This window comes from Rana temporaria, chromosome 2 (genome assembly GCF_905171775.1).
Source record: "Rana temporaria chromosome 2, aRanTem1.1, whole genome shotgun sequence".
Lineage (NCBI taxonomy): Eukaryota > Metazoa > Chordata > Amphibia > Anura > Ranidae > Rana > Rana temporaria.
In genome coordinates this window covers 326,508,018-326,521,509 of record NC_053490.1, presented here as the reverse complement: position 1 = coordinate 326,521,509, position 13,492 = coordinate 326,508,018, and the positions used below count along the sequence as shown (strand labels likewise).

The 13,492-nt window shown below is 45.8% G+C and overlaps 1 protein-coding gene across 2 annotated transcripts in view; it reads left to right on the top strand.

The window, feature by feature from the left end:
• Positions 1 to 13,492, top strand: part of LOC120927052 (putative helicase MOV-10) — a 112,283-nt gene that overhangs the window by 37,211 nt on the left and 61,580 nt on the right. For both annotated transcript variants that reach the window (XM_040337482.1, XM_040337483.1), the window contains exons 3-5: positions 6,244 to 6,389; positions 6,815 to 7,053; positions 10,463 to 10,712. In XM_040337482.1, the coding sequence (XP_040193416.1) occupies positions 6,244 to 6,389; positions 6,815 to 7,053; positions 10,463 to 10,712 (635 nt within the window). The remainder of the gene's footprint in view (positions 1 to 6,243; positions 6,390 to 6,814; positions 7,054 to 10,462; positions 10,713 to 13,492) is intronic.

Below are 13,492 nucleotides of genomic sequence, written 5' to 3'. Positions count from 1 at the left end.
GCCCTTCAGCTGTTGTGGAACAAAAATGTCCATGAGGCACTGCAAGGCTGATAGTTGCAAGCATGACTCCCACAGGCAGAGGCATGATGGGACTTGTTCCGCAACACCCCTGCTTTACAAGATGAAAGTGATCCAATTCGCCATTGGATCACTTTTAGAAGCGACAGGATGGGTGCCTCAACCTCCCACTGCTTCCCTGACCGATCTGGGAATCCCAGAACCTATCTGGCACCAGCAATGGCTTGCAATAGAGAGCAGTTAAGGCCCGCTCATCTTTATGGCCTTGGAGGACTGAAGACTCCACTTGATTTTTATTTTCCCTTATTTTCCCTTATCGCCTTTCAGGACAGCTTGGGAGAGCATAGCTCTGCCAATTTTTCCAGGAAACACTTGCAGCCTTTAAAATCCCTCCTCTTCCACCATGGCCAGTTGTGTTACCTTTGTGCCATTGTGGAAACGCTGCAGGGACCAAGGGAGAGGGGTGTGGGGTAAGCTTACCTTCTAGGAATCTTTTTTTCATCCCAGCACCCCCCTCGGTTCTGGAGTCTCTGGCCTCTCCAGCTTAGATGGCCTGCAGGGAGGATCGGGTCTGTGTGCCTGGGGGCTGCAGGTTTTGGCTCGGGGGGGGGGCAAGCGTGTGCTATGATCACGCTGCTGCCCTTGCATATTGGTCAAGACCGGCGGGTGACGTTATTTCCGACGATGGGACTTTCTGTTTGGAGCGTGGCAACAGTGGTTCTGGTTGCTTGGAACGCAGAAGTCAGGGCGGGTCTGTAGGCCAGTGTCTGTTTCCGGCCTACAGACCTTGGGGTAGACTCTGGGACCAGGAAGTTTAAAAAGCCAGGTGGCTTTCTCCAGCGCCCCGCTGTGCTCTATGCACGATGGGGGAGAGATCCGCAGCACTGGCGGAAGCAGGCGCCTCAAGCACCGGATAGGCCCAGGTAGGAGGGGCAAAGTGGTGCCTCTCTTCACTAGTATCTCACAAAAGTGAGTACACCCCTCACATTTTTGTAAATATTTTAATATATCTTTTCATGTTGACAACACTGGAGAAATAACACTGCTACAATGTAAAGTAGTGAGTATACAGCTTGTATAACAGTGTAAATTTGCTGTCCCCTCCAAAATAACTCAACACACAACCATTAATGTCTAAACTGCTGGCAATAAAAGGGAGTACACCCCTCAAGCCCTGTACACAGGGGCCATAATCTCTTCAGAAAAAAACGTTGTTTTCCTGACGAGATTCTTGGCAAGAATCTCTTGCCGCCCGAGTGTACAGACACTCCATTCAAAAGAACCGCTGTTCTTTTAAATGGCAAGAACGCAGTGACGTCATCGCGTACGACGAGCATGCGCTCGTCACATTCGATGCCGCCATCTTGCTGCACCCTACCTATGCCTAGGAAGCTACCGCGCATGCGTCAAAGTCATTTCGAGCATGCATGGGTTTCCACAGCGACAGGTAAGTATACACACTCTCAGGTTTCACAACGAGAAAATAGAGAGCAGGTTCTCTATTTTTCTGGTCAAGATTTTAGGCAGTTTTCTTGACCAGAAACCTGAAAGCCTCGTACACACACACACACACACACACACACACACACACACACACACACACACACACACACACACACACACACACACACTGGACCAGAGGGCAATAATCAAACATAATGACCCCAAACACAAAAACATGTACTTTCTTTAGTGTTGTCACATAAAAAGTTGTAATTATTTACAAAAATGTGAGGGGTGTACTCGCTTTTGTGAGAGTATGTACGTTCTTGGTAATTGTCTAGCAAAAAAAAAACACTGACTGTAACATGAGAGAAGTGTCAGAATTGCCCGGTAGGCAAGTGGTTAAAGATGTATGCATTAGTGACCCTAAACAATATCCTTATTTTTCCAAAAATACCGTATTTATCTGGTTATAGTGCGCTTCGGCGTATAGCGCGCACCCCAAGTCTAGAAGGGAAATTTCAGGGAAAAAAAATGAATTGCTTAGTTTGAATGCCCCTCATCGGTGTCTTGCCCGGCGTCCATTGGTGGCCTTGGCCTTGTCCGGTACTGAGCGCAGTACACTCGGCTAGGCTCCTCACGCATAAAGGCTAGGAGGCGGCACAGGGTGTGACCGCGAGCAGAGCCGAGCGTGGCCGAGCCTAGCCGAGTGTACTGCGCTCGGTATAGGTCATCGGCGGCGTGCGGATCGGCGGATAACGCGCACCCACGATTTTCCCCTGATTTTAAGGGGAAAAAAAGTTCACGTTATACGCCGAATAAATACGGTAATCTATATACATCCACTACTTTGGTGGCCCTGTGTGTTTTTTTTTTTTGTTTGTTTTTTTGTGAGCTCTTGAACCTCTCCTTTCTCTCCTCACTTCTGTTTTTCTTGGAAGGAGCAGTACATGTTTGTTTCAGTCGTGCACTTTTCTATGCAGACCATAGTCCCTAGTTCATCTCAGGAGTAGCCAAGAGAGGGTGGCTACATTACTACATATAGTAGGACAATGAAGCCTAAATGTAGCCTCCCTTTAGTCAGATCACAGCAGCATAAAGGAAAAGTTCAGTTCAGTGTCCCTTTTTTAATTTTATCACTTGACATGGAAAAATTGGTGCATGGTGCTCAACCTACAAAAAAGCAAAGCAAAATGCCCACAGAAATCATTATGGAACCGACATTCCTTCCGACTATATTGTAGACGGAATACGCTTACCAGATCCAGAGGATCTACCTGTCAGCGACAGCAGATCATGAAGGCTTGGGAGCTCCCAAACGAATCAACTCAACTTGTCTGACGATTCTGAAGGGCCACACGCGTGGCCTTATTGGAACCCGACAATCCTTCGCTGGAAACCTCTCGATGGGTGGATGACAATCCAAATAACAGGAATGGACCCAAAGGAACAAGGAAACTCCTTACTTCCGGCAGGTGTTAAATAGTGAAAGAAAACACCCACATGGTAAAACACGAAGATGAAACTCCAAAAAACTTTATCCAGCAGATCATGCAAGGAAAAAGAAAACCGTTCTCCAAATGGTGCAGGTCAAAAATAATCTGGGTTTTATTGTAATAAAACCAACAAAAAATGACAAAGTGATCACAAAATAGGATAAAATGGAATAAAGGAAATATGGGGAGTAGGCGTATCAAGACCTACGCGTTTCGTCCAAAGGGACTTCAACTGGGGCATCTGACAGGTAGATCCTCTGGATCTGGTAAGCAGATTCACATCTACTTCATATAGTCGGAAGGCATGTCGGTTCCATGATTTACGTAGCGTTTATCCACATTTTGTATTGAGACATTTTTTCACATTACGTTTTATATATTCACGTACATGGACTTTTTGTCTGATTTGTTTTAGCTACTCAGTTGATTTGAGTGCTTATTACCACCAGCGCTACATTTATATTATAAATTTAGGCCAAAATGTATTCTACATGTTTTTGGTAAAAAAAAAAATCAGTCAAGTGTACAATAATTGGTTTGTGTGATTACGCACATATGTACGCAAATGATCATTGGCACATGTGTTTTGGGGACATGTGTTTTGGGGACATGTTTTTCCCACTGAGTGGGACAATAGACTGGTGATCAGTGAGTAAAAAGCTGAAAAAACAGCTCGTACTCGCTGATCACCAGCCAGCTGCAGCGATCTACCCTCCTCTCCTCCCCCACGACTTCTGTGTGAGGAGAGCCGATCACCTAGCAACCGGCTCCTTGTTTACATCACATGACGGCTGTGATTGGACACGGCCATCATGTGATCAGGAGGGCCAATCACGGAGCCCTCCTGCCGATCTATGATGCACTGTATCCGGGTGACACAAGTGCATCGGGCCGCTGCGCGGGAATGCGCACAATCCCCCTCCTTCTGAGGGACGTTCCTGAACGTCCACTCAGGAGACAGCGCCCACCCTGCCGTATATGTGAAGTGGCCGGGTGGGAAGTAGTTAAATTGCTATATGACTATTATATCATACAATGTTAAACTTTAAACCCATCAAAATGTATAATTTGGTGGGTAATGCCACTATTTTATGTGTTCTGGATAAGTAATCCACTCTGAAATCAATAAGCATAAACGTGATGAAAGTACACCACCACCTTTTTAATATAAATGATCAAGTAATAATTGCATGTATTCTTCCGCTTGTGAATGTCAGTATGCAACCTCATGAATACACCACCAGTTGCAGCCTCTTAATGAATGAAAGGACCCCAGTTTATATGCAGTCATATAACGGGTGTTTTTTTTTTTTTTTTTTTTATAAAATTGTATTTATAAATGTTTTGACAGAGATGCAGTGCATTACATGATTACTTAAAGGGGAAGGCATCATCCTTCTCAGACAACTTATTCTGTTACACTATCACTCCGATCATGCAGTGTCTTGCGTAAAGGCGGCAGTGATCACATATCTTATGCCAGGGTTCGACAAAATCTGGGCGACCGGTCGCAATGATGTTTCGCTGTAAGACTAAAAAGGAATCCCCAGCGGTAGGGAATATTTTCATCTTGTAGAGTGTGCAAAAGTGGTTGGATACGTCTCAGTTTTTGCGGGGTGATCCAAGAAAGATTTGGGTATAGCTGTATCTGAACATCATCAAGAGTCACCTTGCGGGCGAGATGGGCCTTTCTCATAATTTCCTCTTTCAAGGGGTAGGAACTTGGCCTGCAAATGATGTCTTGGGGCTTGGAGGAGGCTCCTTTAGGACACAGGGCACGGTGAGCTCTGTCCACTTCAATAGGTTTAGCAGGGGGTTCACCGATCAGGTTGTTGAACAGGGACTGTAATGTAGATTGTTTGTCCTCAGAGCCTCTCCGGAACTCCTCGTACTCTGTTATTTCTCCTCCCTCTGTTGTCCAGGTCCTCGACATGGCATTGCATGTCCCTGAGTAAGGAGCGATGGTCTGCACCCTGAAGTTGGGTCCTGTGGACCGCTAATTTGGTTTCCTGTATTTCCTCCTCTGCCATTTCCACTCTGTCTGCTAGGTGTTTGAGGCCTCACTCGAGGGCTTGGATCTCCAAGCGGCAGGTGGATTTCACATCCTCTATTAGCTGTCTAAAGTCATCCTTGGTAGGAGTGCCACTGGGGAGTTATGGGTGGAATCTGAGCAGTGCCCATCGGTTGCTGAGGGGGGGGTAGGGGGTGGCTGCGGGAAGAGGCCAACTCGGGGGACTTAACGCTCCAGATCATGAGGAGGTGTCTCTGGTGCACGTCGCTGGGTGCTGGAAGTCTGTGGGGGCCCAATGCTGAGGGGGAGAGCTGCATGGAAGGCCCTTGTGCTGGCGGTGGAGGCGCCCAGCACCATATTGCCTGTTCTACCCAGGGGCATGTCAGACGGCGGGAAGAAGGTCCAAGGAGGAGCCTGGCAGGGGCTGTGATTATCCCCAAGCTTTAGTGGAGAGGGTCGTCCTGGAACCACCCATGTAGGTGAGGCGGAAAGTGCCTAATTGCTAAGGGCTGAGAGAGAGCTGGAAATTTAGGCTTCCATCCAAGACTACTTCCGGTCACGCCCCCCAGGTTTTCTCTTTTTTTTTTTTTTTTTTGATCACCTATCCACAGTTCTGAAACCATATGGGAAATTGCAGCAGGATATTCTATGGTACAGCAGGAATTCACTGTCTGCATCTCCACTCTGCCATGTATATAAAGCCCATGTAAGAAATAAGAGAACAGTCCATAGTGCAACCTACAGATTTATTTAACAAAGTATTGTGCATGTACACAAAATCGCAGCCACCTCTGGTGGGTGTGGTGCCTTTGGCAAAAGCTCCACCTTAACGCGTTTCAACCGAGTCATTCCCAAGGGGAAATTGACTGAATAAGCAATGGCTGGAGTGTTAGACCCTGCTCTAACAAAAATGTAAATGTATTCCAACAGTTCCAGGTTTAAAGATCAGTTCTACTAAATTGATTTCCATAAAATGGGGCTCTGTGTTCTGTTTCTAATGATTTGCACGTTAAAAGTTTAGCCAGCTTGAAACCATGCAATATTTTTTTTTTTTTTGGGGGGTTCCACCTGACTAGGGCATCTAAATTGGTGTGAATGATAATTACATAAAGCACTCAGTTGCTCTACAACTGAAAGTTGCTTAATGGAACCACCATCAATTGTTTTCTTGTTGGCGGTTTAAATAATGCTCATTACATTTTAGATCGAACAGGTAACCAATTCACAGTTCTGACATCTCTACTAACCTATTTCTTTTTTGTTATGTTTTTATAGGATGCTAGGGTAACGTCATCACTGACAGATCAGTGGGTAGCCATTCACAGAGGCAATGAACCTATGATTATTCCCCCTGCTCAGGGTGGGACGAGCTATTCAAAACCAAAAGCACGTAAAATTATTCAGTGGCTGAAGAGTAACAGGTGATCTATCATTTTGAAATGCAGTAAAACCTTGGTTTGAGAGTAACTTGGTTTGAGAGCGTTTTGCAAGACAAGCAAAATGTTTTAATAAAATTTGTCTTTATACACAAGCGATGTCTTGATCTAAGAGTAGCATCATGTCACAACTCAGTATAAAAAAGAGAGGTGTCTCTAAGTATAGCAATATGGTTACATTTAATGAAGGTACAACATTTAGAAACTTATTGCTACACTTGGAGGTGCCTCTCTTCTCTTTTATACCCTGTAAAAAAAAATGCTTTGATATACAAGTGCTTTGGATTACAAGTATGTTTCTGGAACGAATTATGCTCACAAACCAAGGTTTTACTGTACTATATTTTGGGTGAAATTGCTAATTGGTAATGTTGTGTGTTTTTTTTTTTTTTTTTTTTTTTTTTTTTTAGACGAGCATTCATCTGTGGGAAAAATGGCATTCAGATTACATCCGAGCATGACCTCACTGATGGTCGTATAAGGTTTCCTCTACCACCAAATGAGGAAAAGTTCTTGCCCATTTCTATTAAGAACACATCTAATGAGTCAGTGACTTTTGTCCAGTACAAATGTTTACGTAGGATGGGTATCTTTTCTTTCCATGATGAGCACAGTGTGTCTGCTTCTAAAACTTTACTGTTGAGTCCAGGTAAGAACCGTGTTATGGTTTGTGTAAGGCTGACGTGTGTGTGTGTGTGTGTGTGTGTGTGTGTGTGTTTGTTTTTTTTTTGTTTGTTTGTTTTTTTTATTGTGTAAAAGACCAGAACAGACAGTAGTGGACCACAGGCAAAAGTATCAAGTGTCACTTAACAAGGTGCAGAACAGTATTGTCTAAAGAATGTCTAGTAGAAGAATATGACCAGTGGCGTATCACGCCTTGCATTTGTAAATTATTACCCATGACAGAAGATAAACTTGAGCAGGCCATAGACGGTGTGAATTTCTTTCCTGTAACCACGGGTTGCAGGAAGTGAAACTTGTGCGATTTCCCCCATCAGCACAGACAGTAACGGGTGAATTCCTCCTGCTGAGACATTGTATTCTCCTGGCCGCTAGCAATAATTGCAGGTAAATCAAGCAGGCTGATTTGTACTCAAGTTAATTGATCAACTTGGTACATTTTAGCCTGCCCACTACGATTTGAAGTCCGGCCTTGGTGGAGAACAGTCCTCCCAGAATTCAATACTCGCAATGTGCTTGCTTGACAGATAAGCCCAAGTATAGATTTTGTTCTGTTTTACTGCCTATTAGAGGCGGCTCTAGGCTTTGTGAGGCCTTAAACAAAACTTGGACACGGGGGGGGGGGGCCCACTCGTGCCCATAATGGGTAAAAAAAAATTCAAGCAATTAAAAATGGCTTCAGAAAGTTACACGGATCCAGTGCACACAGTGATTGAGCAGAGGCAAATTAGGCGGCCTGGAGGCCCCTGTGAGAGAGCCCTTAGGCGACTGCCCAATTAAAGAGCCACCTCTGCTGATTATAGGCCACCACTATACAGAACAAAAACGAGTGGGCCCCCTCGGGACACCTGAGGAAGATCCAGGAAACAGAAGGAAGACGAGGAAGGGGCGACAGGGCAGGAAGAAAGGGTGGGAAAATGGAATAAGACTGAAGCTCAACCCACTAGATGTAGGAAAGCATTAGTTAAAAATATCTGTAATGTTCTACTATAGTAATTAAATGTAGCACTACCCCCGAAGGAACTGCTGGTTTGATTTGGGTGGCACGTTGCCTCTGTCTTCTCGCCGTCTATGGTACTGGATGAGAGCTGTAATAAAGTCAATGTCAGTGTCTTTTCTGTGCTTTTATTACCCAGCCGGGGAAAAACTATAGAAATAGGAGTAGGTGAAGGGATAGAAGAAATGGAAATGGAGGATTCAGGGTTAATTGGTGCGGAAACAGTCCTGCTTCCAATGATAAACTTCACCACTCTAGCCAGAGTGGGTATAGTGCACCCGGATAGGCATCTCTCACCAGCCTAGCAGCCAGAGTGTCACTCGGAACTTCAGGTTAAAGTCTTTGCCACAGACCCTCCTAAAGGCTGGAGACCATCTCGGTCCAAAATCCTTCTCAACAGGATTCAGCACCCGGATCTCCTTCAAAAAGCTTCAGGTGCATCAGGTACTGACAGGCGACCACTGTCCAGCCTCTCGGATACGAAGTGTCCTTCGATGAGCAGATAGGCCTCTCCTATGACACCAGCCTCGTGCTCGGTGTCCCCCAGACAGGTTCTCCGTCGATCGGCTTCCTCCACTTTGGACGGACAGCACAGGACCACTTGTAAATTTGTAGACTCAATCTGCCTACGAGGTAGATTGGTGCTCCATACCCATGTGGTCCCAGAGCCAGGAACACAGCAACACACACATACATACATACACACACACATACACACATACATACACACATACACACATACACACATACACACATACACACATACACACATACATACATACATACATACATACACACCCCGGCCAGGAGGGCCACACATGGGGGGGGTGGGACGACTGCCCAGGTGGAAGGCACAGGGCGGTGACGACCATGACCAATGGCGTCTGGACCTTAAATACCCCACCCCAGCATGCACAGCGAGGCGATCAACCCTCCTGGTTGGCTGCCGAGGAGAAGTATCCACACGACCCTGATTCTACTGCTGCAACCTACCGTCTGGGGGTCACTGAAGTATAGGCGCCCAGTACAGCCAGGGCTGAAACAGAGGCCTTAAATTTAGCCAAATAAACCTGGTCAGAGTCAATTAACTCTGAACCACTTCTAAATTTACAACAGCACCTGCTATAAAAGTAGCCAGGCGCTACAGTTAAATCCCAGAAATCCTTCTAGTTTCATGTTATTGGGGCCACATCAAAGAGGAATTTCAGGTATGGATATTTTAGACACAGTTACACTGGTCCAGTGTATATAAATATAATAAGTTTGAAAGTTAATAAACTTTGTATCTCTGGTCAAGATGTAAAATCCATTTTATTTTCATGTATTTCTAGCTTGGGCTGCTTTCACAGTGGTTTCCAGCAAAACTGCCTGTTAAACACCTATGCGTTAATGAAGCGTTTTTGCAGTGCATTATTTTTTTTTTTATTATCCATTTTTATTTTTTTATGGACATGTGACTCAAACTGCACCAAAAACCCTTGGTGGATTTGAGGTGGTTCCCATTCATTTGTGTGTGTGTTCTCACCCCCCCCCCCCCAAACATTCTCAAAAAATGCTGCAAGCAGGATTTTTTTACACCGCAACAGAAATGCACCACCCCAGTGTGAACACTCTCATAGAGCTTTTAAAGGGAAGCATTTTTCTTCAGGTGGGGAGTTTTTTTTCTGTTTTTTTAATTTCCTGCAAAAGCGCTTGAAAAACGTCAGTGTGAAAGCAGCCTAAAGCCCTGTACACGCAATCAGTTTGTCCGATGAAAACAGACCAATGGACTGTTTTCATCGGACAAACCGATTGTGTGTGGGCCCCATCGGTGAAAAAAAATAGAACATATTTTTTTCCTATGGATAAAAAAAACGATTGACTGCCACACAGGCGATCGTTTTTTTCTATCGGTCAAAAATACACGCATGCTCAAAATCAAGTCGATGCATGCTCGGAAGCATTGAACTTAATTTTTCTCAGTATGTCGTAGTGTTTTACGTCACCGTGTTTTGGCACGGTCGGATTTTTGACAAATGGTATGTAGGCAAGACTGATGAAAGTCGGCTTCATCGGATATCCGATGAAAAAAATCCATCGGATTAGATTCCATCAGATATCTGATCGTGTGTACGAGGCTTAAGGTCCCTTTCACATGGGGGCATCTCAGCCTCATGGACTCTGCTTGCTGACCTGGAGATCGTTTTGCTTTTTATAGAGAAATCAGGGGAAAAAGAACCACAGGATGGATGGAAAATGGGAACACCATCCGGTGGGAGGTCTCCTGAAGCAAATGCTCATGTATAACCCAATTGAGTTAGACCAAGAACCAGCATCCTGTAAATGAGCAACTCTTTGGTCTGTAACAAGCATGTAGTCACTTCTTTTTCCTTCATTGCAGGAGCTGTGTATGACGTTCAGATTCGTGCCTCGACTGCTTTCTCTGGATATTTTCCTGTAACCCTTGTGTTTGAATTCCTGAAAGGAAATGGTGAAACTGGAGATGGTTTTCTTATTGGAAGGTTTATATCTGCTGTGTCTACCAGTAAATTAGCAGAGGATCTGGCTCCAACAACAAGATATGTTCCTTATCAAAGAAATCTTCTTAAGAAAGTAGAGAGGATAGAGGTGGATGGCATACCACCAAATGGGTCAGTGCCTAATTAAACTTTCTTATTTTCTGCTCTTCTTCCTTTTTTTTTCTCACTCTTTTTCAACTTTTTCTACTTTTTAATTACATGAGTCGTTTCTATGATATAGCTAATTCTATGATAAACACTTGTCAATATACAGTAATGATGAGTAAAAATAAAAACTTTGGCCGCATTGGGATGACACCTACATGCATACGGGAGACCCTGTTCATGGCACAGGGCTCTGAAGAAACAGCACGGGTATGCCATTCCTTCAGAGCGCATGAGCCAGTGCTGTCACCAGCAGCTTCACAAGTAAAGATCTCCTTAATGGTGTACATTTAGGAGATATTTGCGGTACCTATAGGTAAAAACCTTCCATGGGCGTTTACTCCCACTTTAATCCTGTCTGTACTGTGGGAGCAGCGTAAAAACAAAACAAACAATCTGATGTTAGTACAGCGATCTCCCATGCTGAACTGTTGTGTTCTGACAGGGGAGACGCCCTCGCCAGAACTATTCAATCGGTGCTCGCTGCCATTGGCTGAGAGTGATGATCATTAATTCGGTCGGCTGCTGGTTTTCCCAGCATGCTCGCATTGACAGAAGGTACGACCGGCCTGCACTTACACTGTCAGACCGGCTGCCATACACATTGGGCCAAATGTCGGCTGTTTTTTATTGAACCGGTTGATGTTGGCTGACATTTGGCCCATGTGTTTGGGGCTTTACTCTTAACATTTTTCAAAACGCCTTTCAGTTAGTCATGACACCTCCTCCTAAAAGGTAAGAAATATATAAAAAATAAAATGTAGGCATGTTGTGTAAATGGGAACACGTTGCAAACACATATAGTGCATACCTCCCAACTTTGGAACTTGAGAATGAGGGACATTTTAGGGAGATGGTGACCTGCAGCACGCTGTGCGCACCACAGCAAAAAGTGGGTGCGACCAAACAGTGGTGGGGGCTAAAGAGGCACAGGAAACAAAACCTGGACTCCATTGTACCTATACAATATACATAGATTGTCTGCCACAAGCTGGAGTCACCCAAACACATACCTTCTATACTCCTAGATAAGACCAGACCCCCCTATACCCCCTGTACTCCTAGTTAACACCAGATCCCACTATACTCCTAGTTTACACCAGACCCCCCTATACCCCCTGTACTCCTAGTTAACACCAGATCCCACTATACTCCTAGTTTACACCAGACCCCCCTATACCCCCTGTACTCCTAGTTAACACCAGATCCCACTATACTCCTAGTTTACACCAGACCCCACTATACCCCCTGTACTCCTAGATAACTAGGAGTACAGGGGGTATGGTGTTATCTAGGAGTATAGGGGGGTCTGGTGTTGTCTAGAATTACAGGGGGTATATGGGGTCTGGTGTTAACACCAGACCCCCCTATACCCCCTGTGCTCCTAGATAACTACAGACCCCCCCTGTACTCCTAGATAACACCAGACCCTAATGTAAAGGGGTGCAGGGTGCTGTGTAATGTAAAGGGGTCCAGAGGTGCTGTGTAATGTATAGGGGTCCAGAGGTGCTGTGTAATGTAAAGGGGTCCAGAGGTGCTGTGTAATGTAAAGGGGTCCAGGGGTGCTGTGTAATGTACACGACAGTGACAAAGAGATATTTAAGGATGCAGGGAGCACAGTGGGGTGTTTTTACATTTTAAGGTGGGGGGGGGGTGCCAGATATAGGATCCGCTCCGGGTGCCAAATGCACTAGGTACGCCCCTGCCATTTCTCCAGTCATCTTCCAGGACGGCACACCGGAGATGATGGGTCCCACCTGACTGGAAACGCAATCAACTACAGAGTTTATAAGGCCCCACCCTTCCCCCTGTCCCTCTGTTATTGATTGCGTTTCCCACAGGATGCAGCAAACACTTTTTTTTTTTTCTCCAGACCAAGGCCTGGGGCTGAGGTCCCACCCCATGGGCATCAGACCTAGGGCAGACCAGTGGTGGAAGTGGGGTCTAATAGGGCTTTGCCTTCCCAGGGGGGATATTGTCCCCAAGAAGTACTTGGGGGGGAGCAGCAGGATTCAGAAGAGTCCCCCTGAAACAGGTTAGGGTGTCCAACACTGGCAGTTCAAGGCGCTCCCCCTTCGGCCTGGCGGCCAGTCCGAGAATTTTACGAAGGTTCTCGCCGAGATGTATTTTCTTCACCTCCAGGGGGTAGCATTGAGCCCTTATTTGGATGATGTGCGAATCTACAGTCCGGCCCTAGAACGACTTCCGTCAGACTGGGACAAAGTGTTGTCCACTCCAGAATCTCTAGGTTGGATGGTCAGCCAGGAGAAATCCTCCCTGGATCCCTCGCAGTCCAAGGTGTATCTAGGTTACGTAGTAGATTCAGTGGCTCAAAAGGTTTTCCTTCCCCAGGAAAAGATCACAAATTTGCAGAGGGCTGTGTCCGCTTCCCACAAAGCCGGAGGGACATCTCTGAATCTCTGAGGACCATCATGAGGGTACTGGGGGTTATGACATCATGCATCCCAGTGGTACCCTGAGCCCAGCTCCACTATCGGGGCTCCAAGGATTCCTTCTCTCCTCCTGGCATAGAAGAAGGGAATCCTTGTACGTAAAAGTATCTATCTCAGGGGAGGTAATAGACTCTCTAGACTGGCTGAGTTGGAGCAACCTGTCGGGGGGAGGGGGTGGGTTGAACAGGCCTGGACCCAACAAGAGCCGTTGAGCGTGACAATGGACGTGAGTGCCTGGGGCTGGGGATCTCTATGCCCAGGGACCATGGGCAGAGCAGGGCTTCCTCCAGTTTC